Source organism: Phyllobates terribilis, unplaced genomic scaffold (genome assembly GCF_046119375.1).
Source record: "Phyllobates terribilis strain yellow unplaced genomic scaffold, ASM4611937v1 Scaffold_10__3_contigs__length_209671492, whole genome shotgun sequence".
Taxonomy (NCBI): Eukaryota; Metazoa; Chordata; class Amphibia; order Anura; family Dendrobatidae; genus Phyllobates; species Phyllobates terribilis.
In genome coordinates, this window is record NW_027362770.1 from 70,399,754 (window position 1) to 70,416,687 (window position 16,934).

At 47.9% G+C, this 16,934-nt stretch overlaps 1 protein-coding gene across 2 annotated transcripts in view; it reads right to left on the reverse strand.

Moving 5' to 3' along the window:
* FBXW11 (F-box and WD repeat domain containing 11) overlaps positions 1 to 11,407 on the reverse strand; it is an 87,257-nt gene extending 75,850 nt beyond the window's left edge. Inside the window, exon 1 of one of the 2 annotated variants that reach the window (XM_073649571.1) lies at positions 11,253 to 11,407. In XM_073649571.1, coding sequence (XP_073505672.1) covers positions 11,253 to 11,297 — 45 coding nt within the window. In that variant the 5' untranslated portion in view covers positions 11,298 to 11,407. The remainder of the gene's footprint in view (positions 1 to 11,252) is intronic. The other variant, XM_073649572.1, reaches the window with a different exon arrangement.
* Between the last annotated feature and the right edge of the window lie 5,527 nt (positions 11,408 to 16,934).

The window sequence follows — 16,934 nt, forward strand, 5'->3', positions numbered from 1 at the left end:
GTAAAAATCCTTTTTATTCATCTAAATCCTCTTATTTTTTTTTTTACTCCTCACACAAATACCCGTCTTATTAACCTTTTGGTGTCCCCCCACCCCCAAAAAAAAGTGTGTCTCTGATTTTTCAGACACAAATATATCTGTTGAAAATAGTGTGGTGTAGGTCAGAGAAACAGAAGTGTGGTTTTGCAGTTCCACGGTTCAAACTTCTGTATTATCCACTTTTGGGCCATTTGTATCTAAAAAAAACAGTTTCAGTGTGTCGCTCACTGTTCAGCCGCAAATATATATATTTAAAAAAGTCTGGTATACACCAGTAAATTATAACTGTGGTTTTGCTGTTCCACGGTAAGAAATCTCTATTATCCAGCTTTTGGTATTTTTTCCGTAAAGAAAAACAGTAATAGTTTCTCCCTGATTGTTCAGATTGTTTAAAAGAGTCGGGTGTAGGCCAGAGAAATAGAACTGTGGTTTTCCTGTTCCACGGTTCCAATCTACTTTTTATTACCCTTTTTCCATTGATAGTGCGAGTGTAAGCTATTTTACTTCCTTTACAATGGGCAAGGCGCGCGGCAAGGGACGTGGAAGTGGACATTCTGGTGATGGTGCGTGCAGAGGACGGGGCCGTGGCCAAGGTGAAAATGTGCCACAACCAACAGCCACATCTTCTCGCTCCCACTTCTTGACCGAATTACTAGGGAGGCACAGAACAACACCAGTATTGCGAACTGATCAGTGTGAACAGGTTATTAATTGGATAGCAGATAATACTTCCAGTTACTTGGGCACCACCACCTCCGGCCTGTCTTCCACACGGTTGACTCTTAGTAGCCGTGAGTCTCGACCGCATACTCCTCCTCACCCTGATGCTCCTTCCTCCCACCATGCCGAGTGTCGTCAGACAGCAACTGATCCCACAGTTGGACACTCTGTTCACTGGTCCATTTCCAGATTTGGGCCCCTCGCCTGCTCTGCTTGAAATGGTGGAAGAGGAGATCCCATGTAGCGATGCCCAAATATTTGAACAGCCACGGCCACAAGAAGGCGATGCTAGCAATTTGTCACAAGAGGTGGACGATGACGAGACACAATTGTCAGGAAGTGAAGAGGAGGATCGTGGTGCGCAAGTGGAAGAGGAGGAGGTGGTGGATGATCTAGTAACTGACCCAACGTGGCAGGAGGACATGCAGAGTGAGGCCAGCAGCACACAGAGGGAGGGAGGCAGAGTACCCCAACAGGCAGGAAGAAGCAGTGTGGTGGCCGCAGACAGAAGGCGGGCAACAGTTCCCCGTAACACCAACACGAGGGACGTTGCCAGTACAACCGGTAGGTTTTCCAGAGTCTGGAATTTTTTTAAAGACTCTGCTGATAACCCCAAAAAGGCCATTTGTACCATCTGCCATGCCAGCATCAGCAGGGGTGACAAAACTAAAAGCCTGACCACCACCAGCATGATCAGGCACATGGCTGCAAAGCACCCGACTTTGTGGGGTGAATTCCAGGGTCCACGACCAGTGTCAGCACTGCTTCTTCCGCTGTTGTGCATGCAATAGAACCCCCTGTTGTGTGTGCAAGGTAATCCCCTGTCCATACTGCATGCAAAGATGCCCCCTCCTCTCAGTCTTCACTTGTTATGGCAGTTTCTCAAGAAACAGCATCAACGTCCACGTCCCACCGCAGCGTTCAATTGTCCATATCCCAGACCTTAGAACGAAAGCGGAAATTCGCAGCTAACACCCCCACAGGCCACAGTCCTAAATTAACACATTTCACGACTGCTTGCGTTGGAAATGCTGCCTTTTAGGCTGGTGGAGACGGAATCCCTCGGCAACCTTATGGCGGTGGCCATCTCTCGGTACTCGGTCCCCAGCCGACACTATTTTGCCCGGTGTGCCATCCCCGCACTACACAAGCACGTGTCCCAAAACATCTGCTGTGCCCTCAACAACGCAGTTACTGGGAGAGTCCACCTGACAACGGACACGTGGACAAGTGCTTGTGGCCAGGGACGGTACATCTCCCTGACGGCACACTGGGTAAACATAGTGGAAGCCGGGACCCAATCGGACCTTGGGACGGAACACATCCTCCCCACACAGAGGATTGCGGGCCCTATGTCAGTCAGATTTGCCCCCACAGTGTACAGCTCCTGCGCATCATCCTCCTCCTCATGTTCAGCCTCCATCTCAGATATCGCCACATCAGTTACAAGCTGGAAGCACTGCAGTACTGCCTCCGCCAAGCAGCAACAGGCTGTGCTGAAACTCCTAAGCTTAGGTGAGAAACCTCACACTGCTTGTGAGTTGTGGACAGCTGTGAAAGAGCAGGCAGATCTGTGGCCGACACTGCTGAACCTACATCCAGGCATGGTCGTGTGTAAATGGCCGTAACCTGTTGGCGGCTCTGAGGCGAGGCGAGATCACACACGTACCATGCCTGGCTCATGTGCTTAACCTCGTGGTTCAGCGGTTTCTTAAATCGTACCCCGAGTTGCCAGATCTGCTCGTCAAACTACGCCGCCTGTCAGCTCATTTTCGCAAGTCGGCTACAGCTTCCGCCGCCCTTGCTGTGTTGCAGCAGTGTTTGCAGCTTCCGTCACACCGACTGGTGTGTGATGTCCCCACACGTTGGAACTCTACCCTCCACATGTTGCAAAGGATTTGTGAGCAAAAGAGAGCAGTTGTGGAGTACCAGCTGCAACAAGGCCGTCGATATTCAGGTGAGACTCCACACATAAGACCTCAGGAGTGGATCTGGATGTCTGACATCTGTACCATCTTGACAAACTTTGAGGAGTCCACCAAGATGGGGTGTGGCGATGACGCCATCATTAGCGTCAGCATCCCACTTGTCTGTCTTTTGCAACGCTCTCTGCAGAGAATTAAAGAGGAGGCATTGCAGCCAGAATATGATGAGATGGATCAAGAAGCCGTAGCGGTCGATTACACACAGCCCAGCCTCATCTCATCCCAACGTGCATTGGGGGACAATAAGGGAGAGGAGGAGAAGGAGGAACAGGAGCTTGTATCATGCGCTGTAGACGGTACTACCTGTACAACTGTCATACCGTTGGTTCAGCGTGGGTGGCCTGAGGAGGAGGAGAGCATGGTCAGTCATCATCTTGGTGAGGACACGGAAGTCTTGCCCGTTACCAGTCTGGCACGCATGGCTGACTTTATGTTACGCTGCCTTAACCGTGACCCTCGCGTTGTCAAAATGTTGGGTGACAGTCATTACTGGTTGGTGACACTATTAGACCCCCGCTACAAGGAGAACTTTCACTCTCTTATTCCTGAGGTGGAGAGGTCTACAAAAATGGGGCAGTACCAAAAGGCCCTTGCTGCAGAACTGTTAAAAAAGTACCCATCTGAACAAGCTAGCGGCAGAGGTCACAGTTCGTTGACCAACCAAGGCGTACAAGCGAGAGAGACGCAACTCCAATCCAGCAGAGGCAGGGGAACACTGTCAACGTTCTGGGACAGTTTTCTGAGACCCGCCCAGCTTACAGGCCCTGAGGCGCGGGGTGCTCTCACAAGGAGTGGAAAGTTTCAAAAGATGGTGAGGGAGTACCTTGCCGACAGTACCAGCGTCCTCCGTGATTCCTCTGTGCCTTTTAATTATTGGGTATCCAAGCTGGACACTTGGAATGAACTCGCTCTGTACGCCTTGGAGGTCCTGGCCTGCCCTGCCGCTAGCGTGTTATCGAAGCGTGTTTTTAGTGCCGCTGGGGGAATTATAACTGATAAGCGCACTCGCCTGTCAACTGATAATGCTGACAAGGTGACCCTTATCAAAATGAACAAGGGCTGGATTGGGCAAGACTTCTCATCACCACCAAATGACAGAAGAGTAACATAGTCAAATCCACTGTGTTATTTCGGGAGGTGTATTCACATGCACCGCTTCACACCCACACATGGGTATACGCTTCCTCATTTCGGCTGTTTTATGTTCTTCTCCTTATCCTCAGCCTCCACCACCACTATACCACCAGGGTGACCGTGGTCCGTGTTGCCATTATTGAAAGTTCCTCCGTGCTTATTTTTGTCAGATTTTGCTTGGAAGGCATAAGCAAAGACTGTGGGAGACCGACTCCCCAATAATGGGAATAATATTTTTAAGATGCTGTACTGTATGGCTCTTGTAAGGGGCATTGCAATTTCCTCCATCCTAATTTTTGGCAGCTTTTGCTTGGAAGGCATAAGCAAAGACTATGGGAGACCCACTCCCCAATAATGGGAATAATGTTTGTAATATCCTGTACTGTATGGCTCTAGTAAGGGGCATTAAAACCGTCTTGTTAAGCTACTGCGACCTCCACCACTTTTCCAAGGGGCATTCAAACCGTCTTGTTAAGCTACTGAGACCTCCACGTCTTTTCCCAGGGGCATTAAAACCGTCTTCTTAAGGCACACTGAACTCCACAGCTCTTCCAAGGGGCATTGAAATGTTGTTTTTAATTACCTCTAAGCTCCACGACTCTTCCAACGGGCATTGCATTTCCTCCTAATTTTAGTCAGCTTTTGCTTTTCAATGAAAAGGCGAAAACTAAGGGAGACCCACTCCCCAATAATGGGTAGAAGGTTTTTAGTACGCTGTAATCCACGTCTGTTTCAAGGAGCATTGCAGTTCCTCATAATTTTTGGAAAGCCTTCCATTCACTGCTTAGGCCAACAGTGTACAGGAGCCCAGTTGCTATAAATGGAAAAAACGGTTTAGTTAAGGACCTCTGACCTCCATGTCATTTCCAAGGGGCATTGGAGTGCCTCAAAATTTTTGGTAGGCATTGCACTCACTGTATGCCCTATAACTGTGTAATATGTTACAGAAACATATCCTACAAGACATATGCGGTTGACTGGCCTGATATTGATGTGAATGGTCCCTGATCCTCCTGCTCTTTTTCCTTTGCCACCACCTCATCCATCATTTATCACCTGAAGCTTTGTTTTAACGGGAGTGATAGAACTGGGATAGTAGCAGGAAAATATCCAGCAATCCTCGGAGGAGGTAGGATATGCGCCAAAACGCTGACCACCTCAGGCCTAGCCGCTACTACATACATGCGCTTGCATTCCAAGAAAACAAAGCAGATGCTAACTTCTATCATCATCATCATGCTCCTCACCTTGGCACTCAACTCCCCTGATGGAGAAGCCAGGGCCCACCGGAGAAGTCTGGTTCTCTGGTGGGCTCGTCCAATGCTGCCCTAAAGCAGGCCGGGCTAAGAAAAGTGTGTGGGGGGGGGGGGGATGTTTCAAGGAGAAATAGGGGCGGCTGGGGACCTTTTATGGACACCCGGCAGCCCCCAGGCGGCTGGGGACAGAGCATGGACACCCGGCCGCCCCCTGGCGGCTGGGGACCGAGTGTGGACACCAGGCCGCCGGGCGGCTGGGGACTGAGTATGGATACCAGGCCGCCAACGCAGCCATGACGTGGTGGCCAGATTCCGCCTCCACATGCCTAAAAGGCCCAATTTCAAGTGCAAGCAGTATGGTATTGCAGCCTGGGGGTGGGTGGGTGGGTTGGTGGCAGGCTGCATACTTGCGCTTGCATTGTAAGGAATGGGAGAGGTACAATTGAACACTGCCCTGGGACAAGGACTTGAACGGGGATAGTTGCAAGTCTGCAACGACAGGTGCAGGGTGGGAGGCATCTTCGCATGTACCATGAACAGGGGTTTGGCATGCACACACTACAGCGGAATAGGCTGTCCTTCCCACTAAATTCACTGGGGAGGGCACAGGTAATGTTTTGGTATGCGCGCTTAATCTTATGTATAAGGCACACCGGGACAAATTGGGGCGGCTGGGGACTGAGTATGGATACCTCGCTGCCGAAGCAGCCATGAGATAGTGGCCAGCTTCGGCCTCCTCCAAACTAAAAGGCCCCATTTCAAGTGCAAGCTAGCAGTATGGCATTGCAGCCTAGGGGTGGGTGGGTGGCAGGCTGCACACTTACGCTTGCATTCCAAGAAAACAAAGCAGATGCTAACTTCTATCATCATCATCATGCTCCTCACCTTGGCACTCTCAACTCCCCTGATGGAGAAGCCAGGGCCCACCGGAGGAGTCTGGTTCTCTGGTGGGCTCGTCCAATGCTGCCCTAAAGCAGGCCGGGCTAAGAAAAGTGTGTGGGGGGATGTTCCAAGGAGAAATAGGGGCGGCTGGGGACCGTTTATGGACACCCGCTGCCCCCAGGCGGCTGGGGACCGTGTGTGGACACCCGGCCGCCCCCTGGCGGCTGGGGACCGTGTGTGGACACCCGGCCGCCCCCTTGCGGCTGGGGACCGTGTGTGGACACCCGGCCGCCCCCTGGCGGCTGGGGACCGTGTGTGGACACCCGGCCGCCCCGTGGCGGCTGGGGACTGAGTATGGATAACAGGCCGCCAACGCAGCCATGACGTGGTGGCCAGATTCCGCCTCCACATGCCTAAAAGGCCCAATTTCAAGTGCAAGCAAGCAAGCAGTATGGTATTGCAGCCTGGGGTTGGGTGGGTGGCAGGCTGCATACTTGCGCTTGCATTGCAAGGAATGGGGGAGGTACAATTGAACACTGCCCTGGGACAACAACTTGCACGGGGATAGTTGCAAGTCTGCATCTTCTGATGCGGCAAGGATGACTTCTGATGGGCACACTTTTAGGCAGTGACCTGGGTGTAAGAGATGCTTCCAGGGGTCTTCCCCATGCTGTTCCCATGTCTTTTCAGCACTTTATGCATGTGTCACACAGCACATGGCCAGATAAGGTTGTAAAATGTTAAAATGACATTTCCCGGTGAATGCATTTGTCACGGTTGAAAGCAATACAAAAGTGCAAAAACGCATAAAAAATGCTACTTGTGAACATAGCCCAAGGTGTGGAGGAGTATTTTTGGGGGGGTTATTTATTTTACCTTATACACAAGTCTTTACCCTGGAAAGGAACTTCCTTAACATATTTCACAGGAAAGCAGTTTCAGCTTCGTTTTTGAACGTTTTATTGTGAGCCCTTAAAAGTGGCTTAATACCTCTGACCACGTTGTTGACAGCAGTGACCTGGGGGTCAGAAATGCTTCCTGGGGCGATCCCCATGTCATTTGAGCACTGTCACTATCGTTTTGGGCACTTGTTAGGCTTTTAAAAGACTGCCGGGGGTGCCGCCGCAAAAATGCTCGGGTCTCCCATAGACTAACATAGGGCTCGTTGCTCGGGTCGAGCACCCGAGTATCACGGCAAGCTCGGCCCGAACTTCGAGCACCCGAGCATTTTAGTGCTCGCTCAACACTACTCCCAACAGATCCACTAACTTCAGTGAGGTAATCGAAGTCAGAAAAGTGAAACTTTAAACACCATTTTACTCCCTACCTCCCCACTTCCGGTGGTCTCTCTTTTCACCCATATTTTATTTACTAATGCACACGAGAGCTAAAATAACTCACCAGCTTCCTTTTACAGTAAAAAATCTTTACTAAATAAGCAAAAAAGGGCAAAGAGTGGTACCCCATTTCTTCTCCTGATGAAGCAACAACATCAGTGAAACGTGTAGGGAAGGCATTTTCACTTCATTGAGACAGATGCCTATCAAACTGTAGTGAAGGTGCTGGATACTGCAAAGCACTGCCACAACACTGCTCTTTTATGCACCATTGTGCTTTTCTTAGGAGAAACTTTTTCACTGTTATTTTAACCAGCACTAGAGATTTCTTATTCAATTGCGATCATTTTTATAGGTGGAAGTTTTTAGGTAATTTTTGCCCTCATGGGCATGAGTAACTACAATATTGTTGTACCATACCACTTATTGGGGGCCTTTTTTCTATATCTTAACGTCTTTTTAGCATGACAACTGCGTCAAAAAATAAATCCCTAATTATCTTAGTTGAAACTGAAACTATATGACTAATTGGGATAGGCATTCACACCTCCCTGGGCCAATTAATAAAGGGTTTCCAAGCAGAGGACTCACCCAAAGCTGCTCGAGCGCTGTGAGGACATCATAATTACAGCATAAATGACTGACTGCAGCCAGTCACGGTGTGGTCATGCCAATGTTGATAGCACGAGACTGCAGTTGTGGTTGCCTGCAGCATGTCAACAAATATTAAGCAGGAAGAGGAGTGCGCGTTAAGGACTCCAATACACGTAAGACTAAAGTAAATCAAACTTACTTATATTGGCAGGATTGGCACAAAGTCTTAGAGGGAACCTGTCATGTAAAATTAACACTATTAATCTGCAGCTATGGGGATAACTTGCAGGTTAATGGCATTCTGACACAGTGAGGCGCCAGCACTGAAAGCCCCGCTGCCAGGAAGAAATGAAGTTTATTCTCCACGCCAGCGTTTGGCTTCTAGCTATAGGGGTGGCGCAAGCATGGTTTCAGTCTCTAATGTGCAGTGGCTGTAACAGCGCCCACCAGCACTGACAGCCAGGTCTACTGCTGACCCTGCACCCACAGTCAGTGCCAGGGGTGTGGTTACAGCCACCACTTTCTATACACCGACCACTGACAAATCGTTCCAGTGCCACCTTTATGACTGGAAGCCAAAAGCTGGTGTGGGGAAAAAAGTTAATTTCCTACCAGCAGCGGAACTCTCAGTAAAGACACTGAACAGTGTCAAAACACTATTAACCTGCAGATTAACCCCATACCTGCAGGTTTTTTGCGTTATTTTACATAACAGGTTCACTCAGATGTTTGTGTATCACGGTCAAAGACCTGAACTCAACGACCTCATAGGTATACATGAAAATGTCAAGTTTGGATCAGGAGACCAGTGGCAGTCCGTGTATCGCTGTCTGTACTCTGACCATGATACACTGACATCTGAATAAGGCTTAAAAGGCACCTGTCAGTAGGGTCTACCCTTCTAAGCTGTCTGTAAGGGCACGTAGAAAGATTAACAACATGATACCTTGATATCTGCAATCTGATATCTTATTGCAGAAAAATCCACATTTTACTAAATATGTAAACGAGCTGTTAAGATCTATGGGCCGGACATAAGAGAATCTGCCACCAGAGCTTAATTTAAATGACATGGGGTGTTACCAGTGTGAAACATGTAGCTCAGGAGAGCAGACTGTCAGTCTTTAAATGTCTCACACTGGTAATACTGCTTTCATCTATGATAAGCTCTGGAGACAGATTCTCATACAGATCAGTGTCTGGTCCAAAGACCTTAACAGATAATTTACATATAAGAAAAACATGGATTACTTGGAAATAAGACATTGGATTGCAGATATTTTATTCAACCTTTATAACCCGTGTGCCCATATAGACTGCTTAGAATGTTGATCATAAAGACAGATTCCCTGTAAAGGGGTTGTCTGGCCTTAGAATGACTGCAGACTTGTGAATCCTTACATTGCAAGCATACACACTGTGAGGATAGGCAAATGATGGGAGCGGGCAGTCCTGTGACCACAAGTATGCAGTTTGCCTCCTTCTGCCAACATTCTGACTAGACTGTATCCAGCCTCACTCAATACATTTACATTGAGCAAGATTGCACACATCTAGTCAGAATGTGACCGCATGTATGCATACTTGCAGTCACACACCCACCCATGGCAGCGGAATCCTTGCAGCGTGCAGTATGCGTGATGTGAGGATTCACAAGTCTGCAGTTAGAGTGTGACTACAAACTTGTAGCCTAAAGACAGACAAACCCTATAATGTGTATGGAGGGTCTCCTGACTATCTCCCAACAGATCAAGGAGAGAGAGGGATGCAGGACATTCGATTTTGAAGGGTTGATCCTTTTGTTATCCACGAGAAAGGCTACTACTAAAAGGAGTCTGGGGGGCAGAGGAGCCTGGCAGCAGCTCTCATTGATGTGTGCGTGGGAGTCCAGAGAGATGGTTGTGGACACTTAAAGGGGTTGTCCAGTACTTTTAAAAAATAGCCCAATGTGTTTTTATGCTGAACAGAAGCTTCGTTCTAATTACCTCCTGGTGCGGTTTCTGCCTGTGAGAGGCGCTATCAGTGGCCGCTCACAGGCAGCACGTGACCCCCCCCCCCCCCCCTGCTGACGTCACTACAAGTCCAGGCTGCAGCCAAGGGTCCCTCTTCCGCGTTCCACGGTGGCTGCTGGGTTGTGGGAGGGGCTACCCCGCACCTAATACCCAGCATCCAAAGCATGCTCACCCTGTCCCCATTCATTGGGAAAGCGTGCGGTGGACGCTGGGACCCCAGCACTGAGTCACGCCTCACTTGGACGTGATGTCAGCAGGGGGGGGGTCACATGCTGCCTGTAAGCGGCCACCGATAGCGCCGCTCACAGGCAGAAACAGCACCAGGAGGTAATTAGAAAGAAGCTTCTATTTATCATTAAAACACATTGGCATATTTTTAAAGTACTGGACAACCCTTTTAAAGAGGAGCTGTCACCAGCTCAGAAGTGCCCGGTCTTTGCTTATTCCCACTGCTTCCCTGTGTATTACATTAAAAAATCCCATTGCAGAGACGGGGCCTTTTTATTTAGTGTTCATGTTGTGTCTTTAGGCAGCTCTCATCATTACCATCAGCCACGCCCCTTTGGTAAAGAACATAATAATCAGCACCAAATAAAAAGACCCCCATCTCCGGCACCATATGGCAGATTATAAGTAATAAAAGGTGAGTAATCAGCGGAAATAAGCCTGTAATGTATGTATCTGTAATGTGTATGGGGCCAAAAGCTGGTTTCCCCTCCGCACCCCACATAGTACAGCGCAAGTGATGGACGAGGCCCTGAGAGCTTCTCCCTGAGCTCATCTCTATGTCCTGACACGGAGTCGGCCACATAGGACACTATGTTATAGGAACAGCTCGCATGTACAGCCGGTAATGACAGTGTACATGATTATACACACGGTGCGGTTACACTCTGCCTCTCCTCGCGGTACCGCTCCGTGCTCACGTCTATGACAGACAATGGCGGACTGTACAGAGCACAGGCAAGCCCGGAGCAATGAAGTCGCAGCACCGCTCGTGTCGTCACCAGCCGCCATCCATTGTGGACGCTATGCGGCAGTCTGGGCAGGGGAGGCCGGCCCCTCCTGTGGGAGGATGGAGCCCGGCAGGCGGCCTCTCCCCGGCCCCTCAGCCCAGCACTCCGCTGCTACAGGCAGGCACACACTCGGCAGACATGACGGCTGTGTGAGATGGAGGAAGGCGGAAACTGTCTGCTTCCTCGGAGCACAGCCCAGGGCACAAGGCGCCGCACTGCTCAGCAGCTCACAGCCGCCCGGTACATGAGGCGGCCAGGCAGCGCGTCCGGTACTCACCATCAGCTCAATGGTTTTATCCTCTATAACCGAGTCAGGCTCCATGGTCTCCAACACCGAAGCTGAGAGTCTCCCCTTCCCCCCACCCCGAGAAACGCAGCAAAAGCAGGCGGAAGCTCGACGCACGAGCGTGATGACGTGGGCGTCACGTGACTGTAACTAGCGCGGTGGATGGTGCGGAGCTCGTTGCTAAGGCTTTGTGATAGAATGGAACTGCCATAGGGCGCTTCATTGTGTGACCCGCGAGCAGAATGGCGTGGCGGAGGGCTGTAGGGTTGTACGGCGCAGTCGGTGTATGCTTGTATGGGAGGCCTACAGATCCTAATGTGACTAGTGTCCCTGCTCCTGCCTTCTAGTCTGTGCATTCAGGCTTGTCAGGGGCAGACCTGGGCATGAGCAGGAACATGGCCGCCTTACCTTTAATAAGGTCGCATTTTATCTTCTGGACAAGGACCCCAGGACCAGAACCGTCAGCGGCTCCAAACAACAACATCGAATTGTTACCAAGTAATGTCCTAGTATCAGACGCACCGGATCATGTGACCACGACGTCCATACCCCGAGCTTCTCTTAGAGGGGTTGTCTCAAGTTCATAAATGGGTAACATTGCAAAGTGCTGGGAAAAACATGCAACTTTCCACCAGTCCTGCCTGCGGGCATGCTCCTACATTACTGCCTGCGAGCATGCGCCTACATTACTGCCTGCAAGCATGCTCCTACATTACTGCCTGCGAGCATGCGCCTACATTACTGCCTGCAGGCATGCTCCTACATTACTGCCTGCGGGCTTGCTCCTACATTACTGCCTGCGAGCATGCGCCTACATTACTGCCTGCGAGCATGCTCCTACATTACAATATTGTTAGGATATTATAGATGTTTGATGTGATATTCCTCAAATGTTGGAATAGCGAGACATCAGATGAGCTAAAAAAGAGAGGAAAGAATAAAACATTAAAAGCATTTTAAACACTAATGTTAAAAGAAAAGAGAAACAAAACTTAGAGAAAAGCATTAAAGCTAAGTTGTTCGTTTAGACCATTAAGTGCAAGTGTATTTAAACTAAAGATCCACTTTTGCCTCAATTTGTGAAAGACTTTATTTTATATCACTACCTGTTGAAATCAGAACAATATGGTCAATCCCCTTTACTTTTAAACCAGATGGATTACAATTATGGACTAACCTGAAATGTTTAGGTAGCATTTTTAAAGATTCCATGTCCATAGTTGATAGGGCTGCTCTAATGTCCAAAACATGCTCTCTCACTCAGCGTTGCAACTCTCTAGATTTAAGTGCGATATATTTTAAATTACACAGACACATTGCGCAGTATATTACTGCTGTCGTGCAGGTAATTGTATGCAAAATCTTGTCACGCTCGGACAGCAGCCCAACACAGGGCCCTGGGATCAAAACATATTCATAGATTTCTTATTGTGGTGACTATGGACTAGAATGTCATGACAATTTTGGGAGCGGCTGTAGGTGATGGCTGGTCTAGAAGGTAAGTACTTGAGTAAGATGGGGTCCAACTGTAACATCTTCCAATGTCGGGACAAGATTCTCCTGTACCTCTCTCCATCTAGAATTATATGAATAAATGAATCGTACCTTGTCCTGTGTTTGTGGTTGGTATTTTTTAGTGGTTAAGACAGGCAACACACATGAAGGAGACTCAACCAGGAGTCTCCCCATTTCCAAAAATTAAAGGCTGAAACCACCAAAGTGTCATCAATTTCACCAGAGTAGAAATGTTAGGACCGACACCTCTTCCACTACAGTCAACCCAGCAGATGGAGACCCAATCATGAGGCTTCAAATTTAACAAAAATAGGGGCAGACACCACCAAATTGGCATCAATTTCACCAGAGCAAAAATATAATGGGGACCGACATCTCTTCCCCTACAGGAGTGTTCACATTTCCCTAAATTAGGGCCTGACACCACCGAAGTGGCATCAATTTCAGTAGAGCATAACTAGTATAATGAAGACCAACACCTCTTCCACTACAGCCAGCCCAGCAGATGGAAACCCAATCAGGAGTCTTCAAATTTGAAAAAAAATAGGGGCAGACACCACCAAAGTGGCATCAATTTCAGTAGAGTAGAACTAGTTTGACCCCTTTGCCCTACAGCCAACCCAGCAGATGGAGACCCAATCAGGAGTCTCCAAATTTTAAACAAATTAGGGGCAGACACCACCAACGTGGCATCAATTTCACCAGAGTAGAAATAGTACAATGAGAAACGACATCTCTTCCACTACAGCCAATCCAGAAGATGGAGACCCAACCAGGAGTGTTCACGTTTCCCTAAATTAGGGGCTCACAGCACCGAAGTGGCATCAATTTCAGTAGAGTAGGACTAGTAAAATGGGGACCGACACCTCTTCCACTACAGCCAGCCCAGCTGATGGAGACCCAATCAGGAGTCTTCAAATTTGAAAAAAATGGGGGCAGACACCAGAAAAAGTGGCATCAATTTCAGTAGAGTAGAACTAGTATAATGGGGAACGACACCTCTTCCACTACAGCCAACTCAGCAGATGGAGACCCAATCAGGAGTGTTTACATTTCCTTAAATTAGGGGCTGACACCACCGAAGTGGCATCAATTTCAGTAGAGTAGAACTAGTATAATGGGGACAGGCACCTCTTCCACTACAGTCAACCCAGCAGATGGCGACCCAATCATGAGACTTCAAATTTAACAAAAATAGGGGCAGACACCACCAAATTGGCATCAATTTCACCAGAGCAAAAATATAATGGGGACCGACATCTCTTCCCCTAAAGGAGTGTTCACATTTCCCTAAATTAGGGCCTGACACCACCGAAGTGGCATCAATTTCAGTAGAGTAGAACTAGTATAATGAAGACCGACACCTCTTCCACTACAGCCAGCCCAGCAGATGGAAACCCAATCAGGAGTCTTCAAATTTAAAAAAAATAGGGGCAGACACCACCAAAGTGGCATCAATTTCAGTAGAGTAGAACTAGTTTAACCCCTTTGCCCTACAGCCAACCCAGCAGATGGAGACCCAATCAGGAGTCTCCAAATTTTAAACAAATTAGGGGCAGACACCACCAACGTGGCATCAATTTCACCAGAGTAGAAATAGTACAATGAGAAACGACATCTCTTCCACTACAGCCAATCCAGAAGATGGAGATCCAACCAGGAGTGTTCACCTTTCCCTAAATTAGGGGCTCACAGCACCGAAGTGGCATCAATTTCAGTAGAGTAGGACTAGTAAAATGGGGACCGACACCTCTTCCACTACAGCCAGCCCAGCTGATGGAGACCCAATCAGGAGTCTTCAAATTTGAAAAAAATGGGGGCAGACACCAGAAAAAGTGGCATCAATTTCAGTAGAGTAGAACTAGTATAATGGGGAACGACACCTCTTCCACTACAGCCAACTCAGCAGATGGAGACCCAATCAGGAGTGTTTACATTTCCTTAAATTAGGGGCTGACACCACCGAAGTGGCATCAATTTCAGTAGAGTAGAACTAGTATAATGGGGACAGGCACCTCTCCCACTACAGCCAATCCAGAGAATGGAAACCCAATCAGGAGTCTTCAAATTTAAAAAAATAGGGGCAGACACTACCAAAGTGGCATCAATTTCAGTAGAGTAGAACTAGGTTAACCCCTTTACCCCGAAGGTGGTTTGCACATTAATGACCAGGCCAATTTTTTCAATTCTGACCACTATCAATTTATGAGTTAATAATTCTGGAACACTTCAACGGATCCCACTGATTCTGAGATTGTTTTTTCATGACATATTGTATTTCATGATAGTGGTAAAATTTGGCGAAATTTTTGAAAATTTCACAATTTTCAAAATTTGAATTTTCATGTCCTTAAATCAGACAGATATGTCACACAAAATATTTAATAAATAACATTTCCCACATGTCTATTTTACATCAGCACAATTTTGGAACCAAAATTTTTTTTTCTTAGGAAGTTATAAGGGTTAAAAATTGACCAGCGATTTCTCATTTTTCCAACAAAATTTACAAAACCATTTTTTAGGGACCACATTATTATTATTTTTTAGTTATATAGCGCTATTGATTGCATGGTGCTGTACATAAGGATGGGTTACATATCAAATACAGATATCACAGTAAACAAACTAACAATTATAGACTGGTACGGAGGGAAGAGGACCCTTGCGGGCTTACATTCTACAGGAATGGGGAAGGAGACAGTAGGTTGAGTAGTTGCAGTAGCTCCGGTGTTGTTGCTGTGGCAGCAAGCAAGGTCATGGCAGGCTGTAAGCTTGTTTTAAGAGATGTGTTTTCAGGTTCCATCTGAAGGATCCAAGTGTGGCGGATAATCGGATGTGTTGAGGCACAGAATTCCATAGGGCGGGAGATATTCGGGAGAAATCTTGGAGGCGATTGCGTGAGGTACAAATAAGTGTAGAGGAGAGAAGGAGGTATTGGGAGGACTGGAGATTACGTGAGGGAATATATCGGGAGATTAGTTCAGAGATGTACGGAGGAGAGAGGTTATGGATGGCTTTGTAGATCAGTATTAGTAGAGTGAATTGGATACGCTGGGCAATTGGGAGTGAAGGGATTTGCAAAGGGCGGTAGCAGAGGAGTAGCGAGGCGAGAGGTGGACCTGTCGTGCAGCAGAGTTAAGGATGGACTGGACGGGTGCGAGAGTGCTAGCAGGTAGGCAACAGAGGAGGATGTTGCAGTACTCGAGGCGGGAGATGATGAGGGCATGCACAAGCAGTTTAGTAGATTGATGGTTGAGGAAAGGACGGATTCTAGAAATATTTTTGAGCTGGAGGCGACAGGAGGTGGCGAGAGCTTTGCTGTGGGGTTTGAATGACAGGGCAGAGTCAAGGGTTACTCCGAGGCAGCGGATTGTCAGTACAGGGGAAACAGTGATGTCATTTATTGTGATAGAAAGATCAGGTGGTAAAGATATGCAAGATGGGGGAAAGATGATGAGTTCAGTTTTGTTCACGTTGAGCTTGAGGAAGCGGGAGGAGAAGAAGGAGGATATGGCTGCTAGACATGCTGGGATTCTGGACAGTAGAGAGGTGACATCTGGGCCAGAGAGATAGATCTGGGTGTCATCAGCGTCCAGATGGTACTGGAAGCCATGGGATTTTATGAACTGTCCCAGGCCAAGGGTATAGATTGAGAAGAGTAGGGGTCCTAGGTCAGATCCTTGACTCCAACAGAGAGGGGGCAGGGTGAGGAGGTAGTGTGGGAGTGGGAGACGCTAAATGTGCGGTTAGAAAGGAATGAGGAGATCCAAGATAGGGCAATGTCTTTGACGCCAAAGGAAGAGAGGATCTGTAGTAGGAGGCACTGGTCAACTGTATCGAAAGCAGAGGACAGGTCAAGAAGAAGGAGTTCAGATAATTGTCTGTTAGCTTTGGCTGTAAGGACCACATCACATTTAAAGTGACTTTGAGGGGTCTTTATGACAGAAAATACCAAAAGTGAGCTATTCTAAAAATTGCACCCCTCAAGGTGCTCAAAACCACATTCAAGAAGTTTATTAACCCTTTAGGTGCTTCACAAGAATTTTTGGAATGTGGAAGAAAAAAATGAAAATGAACATTTAACTTTTTTTCACAAAAATATTATTTTAGACCCAATTTTTTTGATTTTCGCAATGGTAACAGGAAAAAATGGAC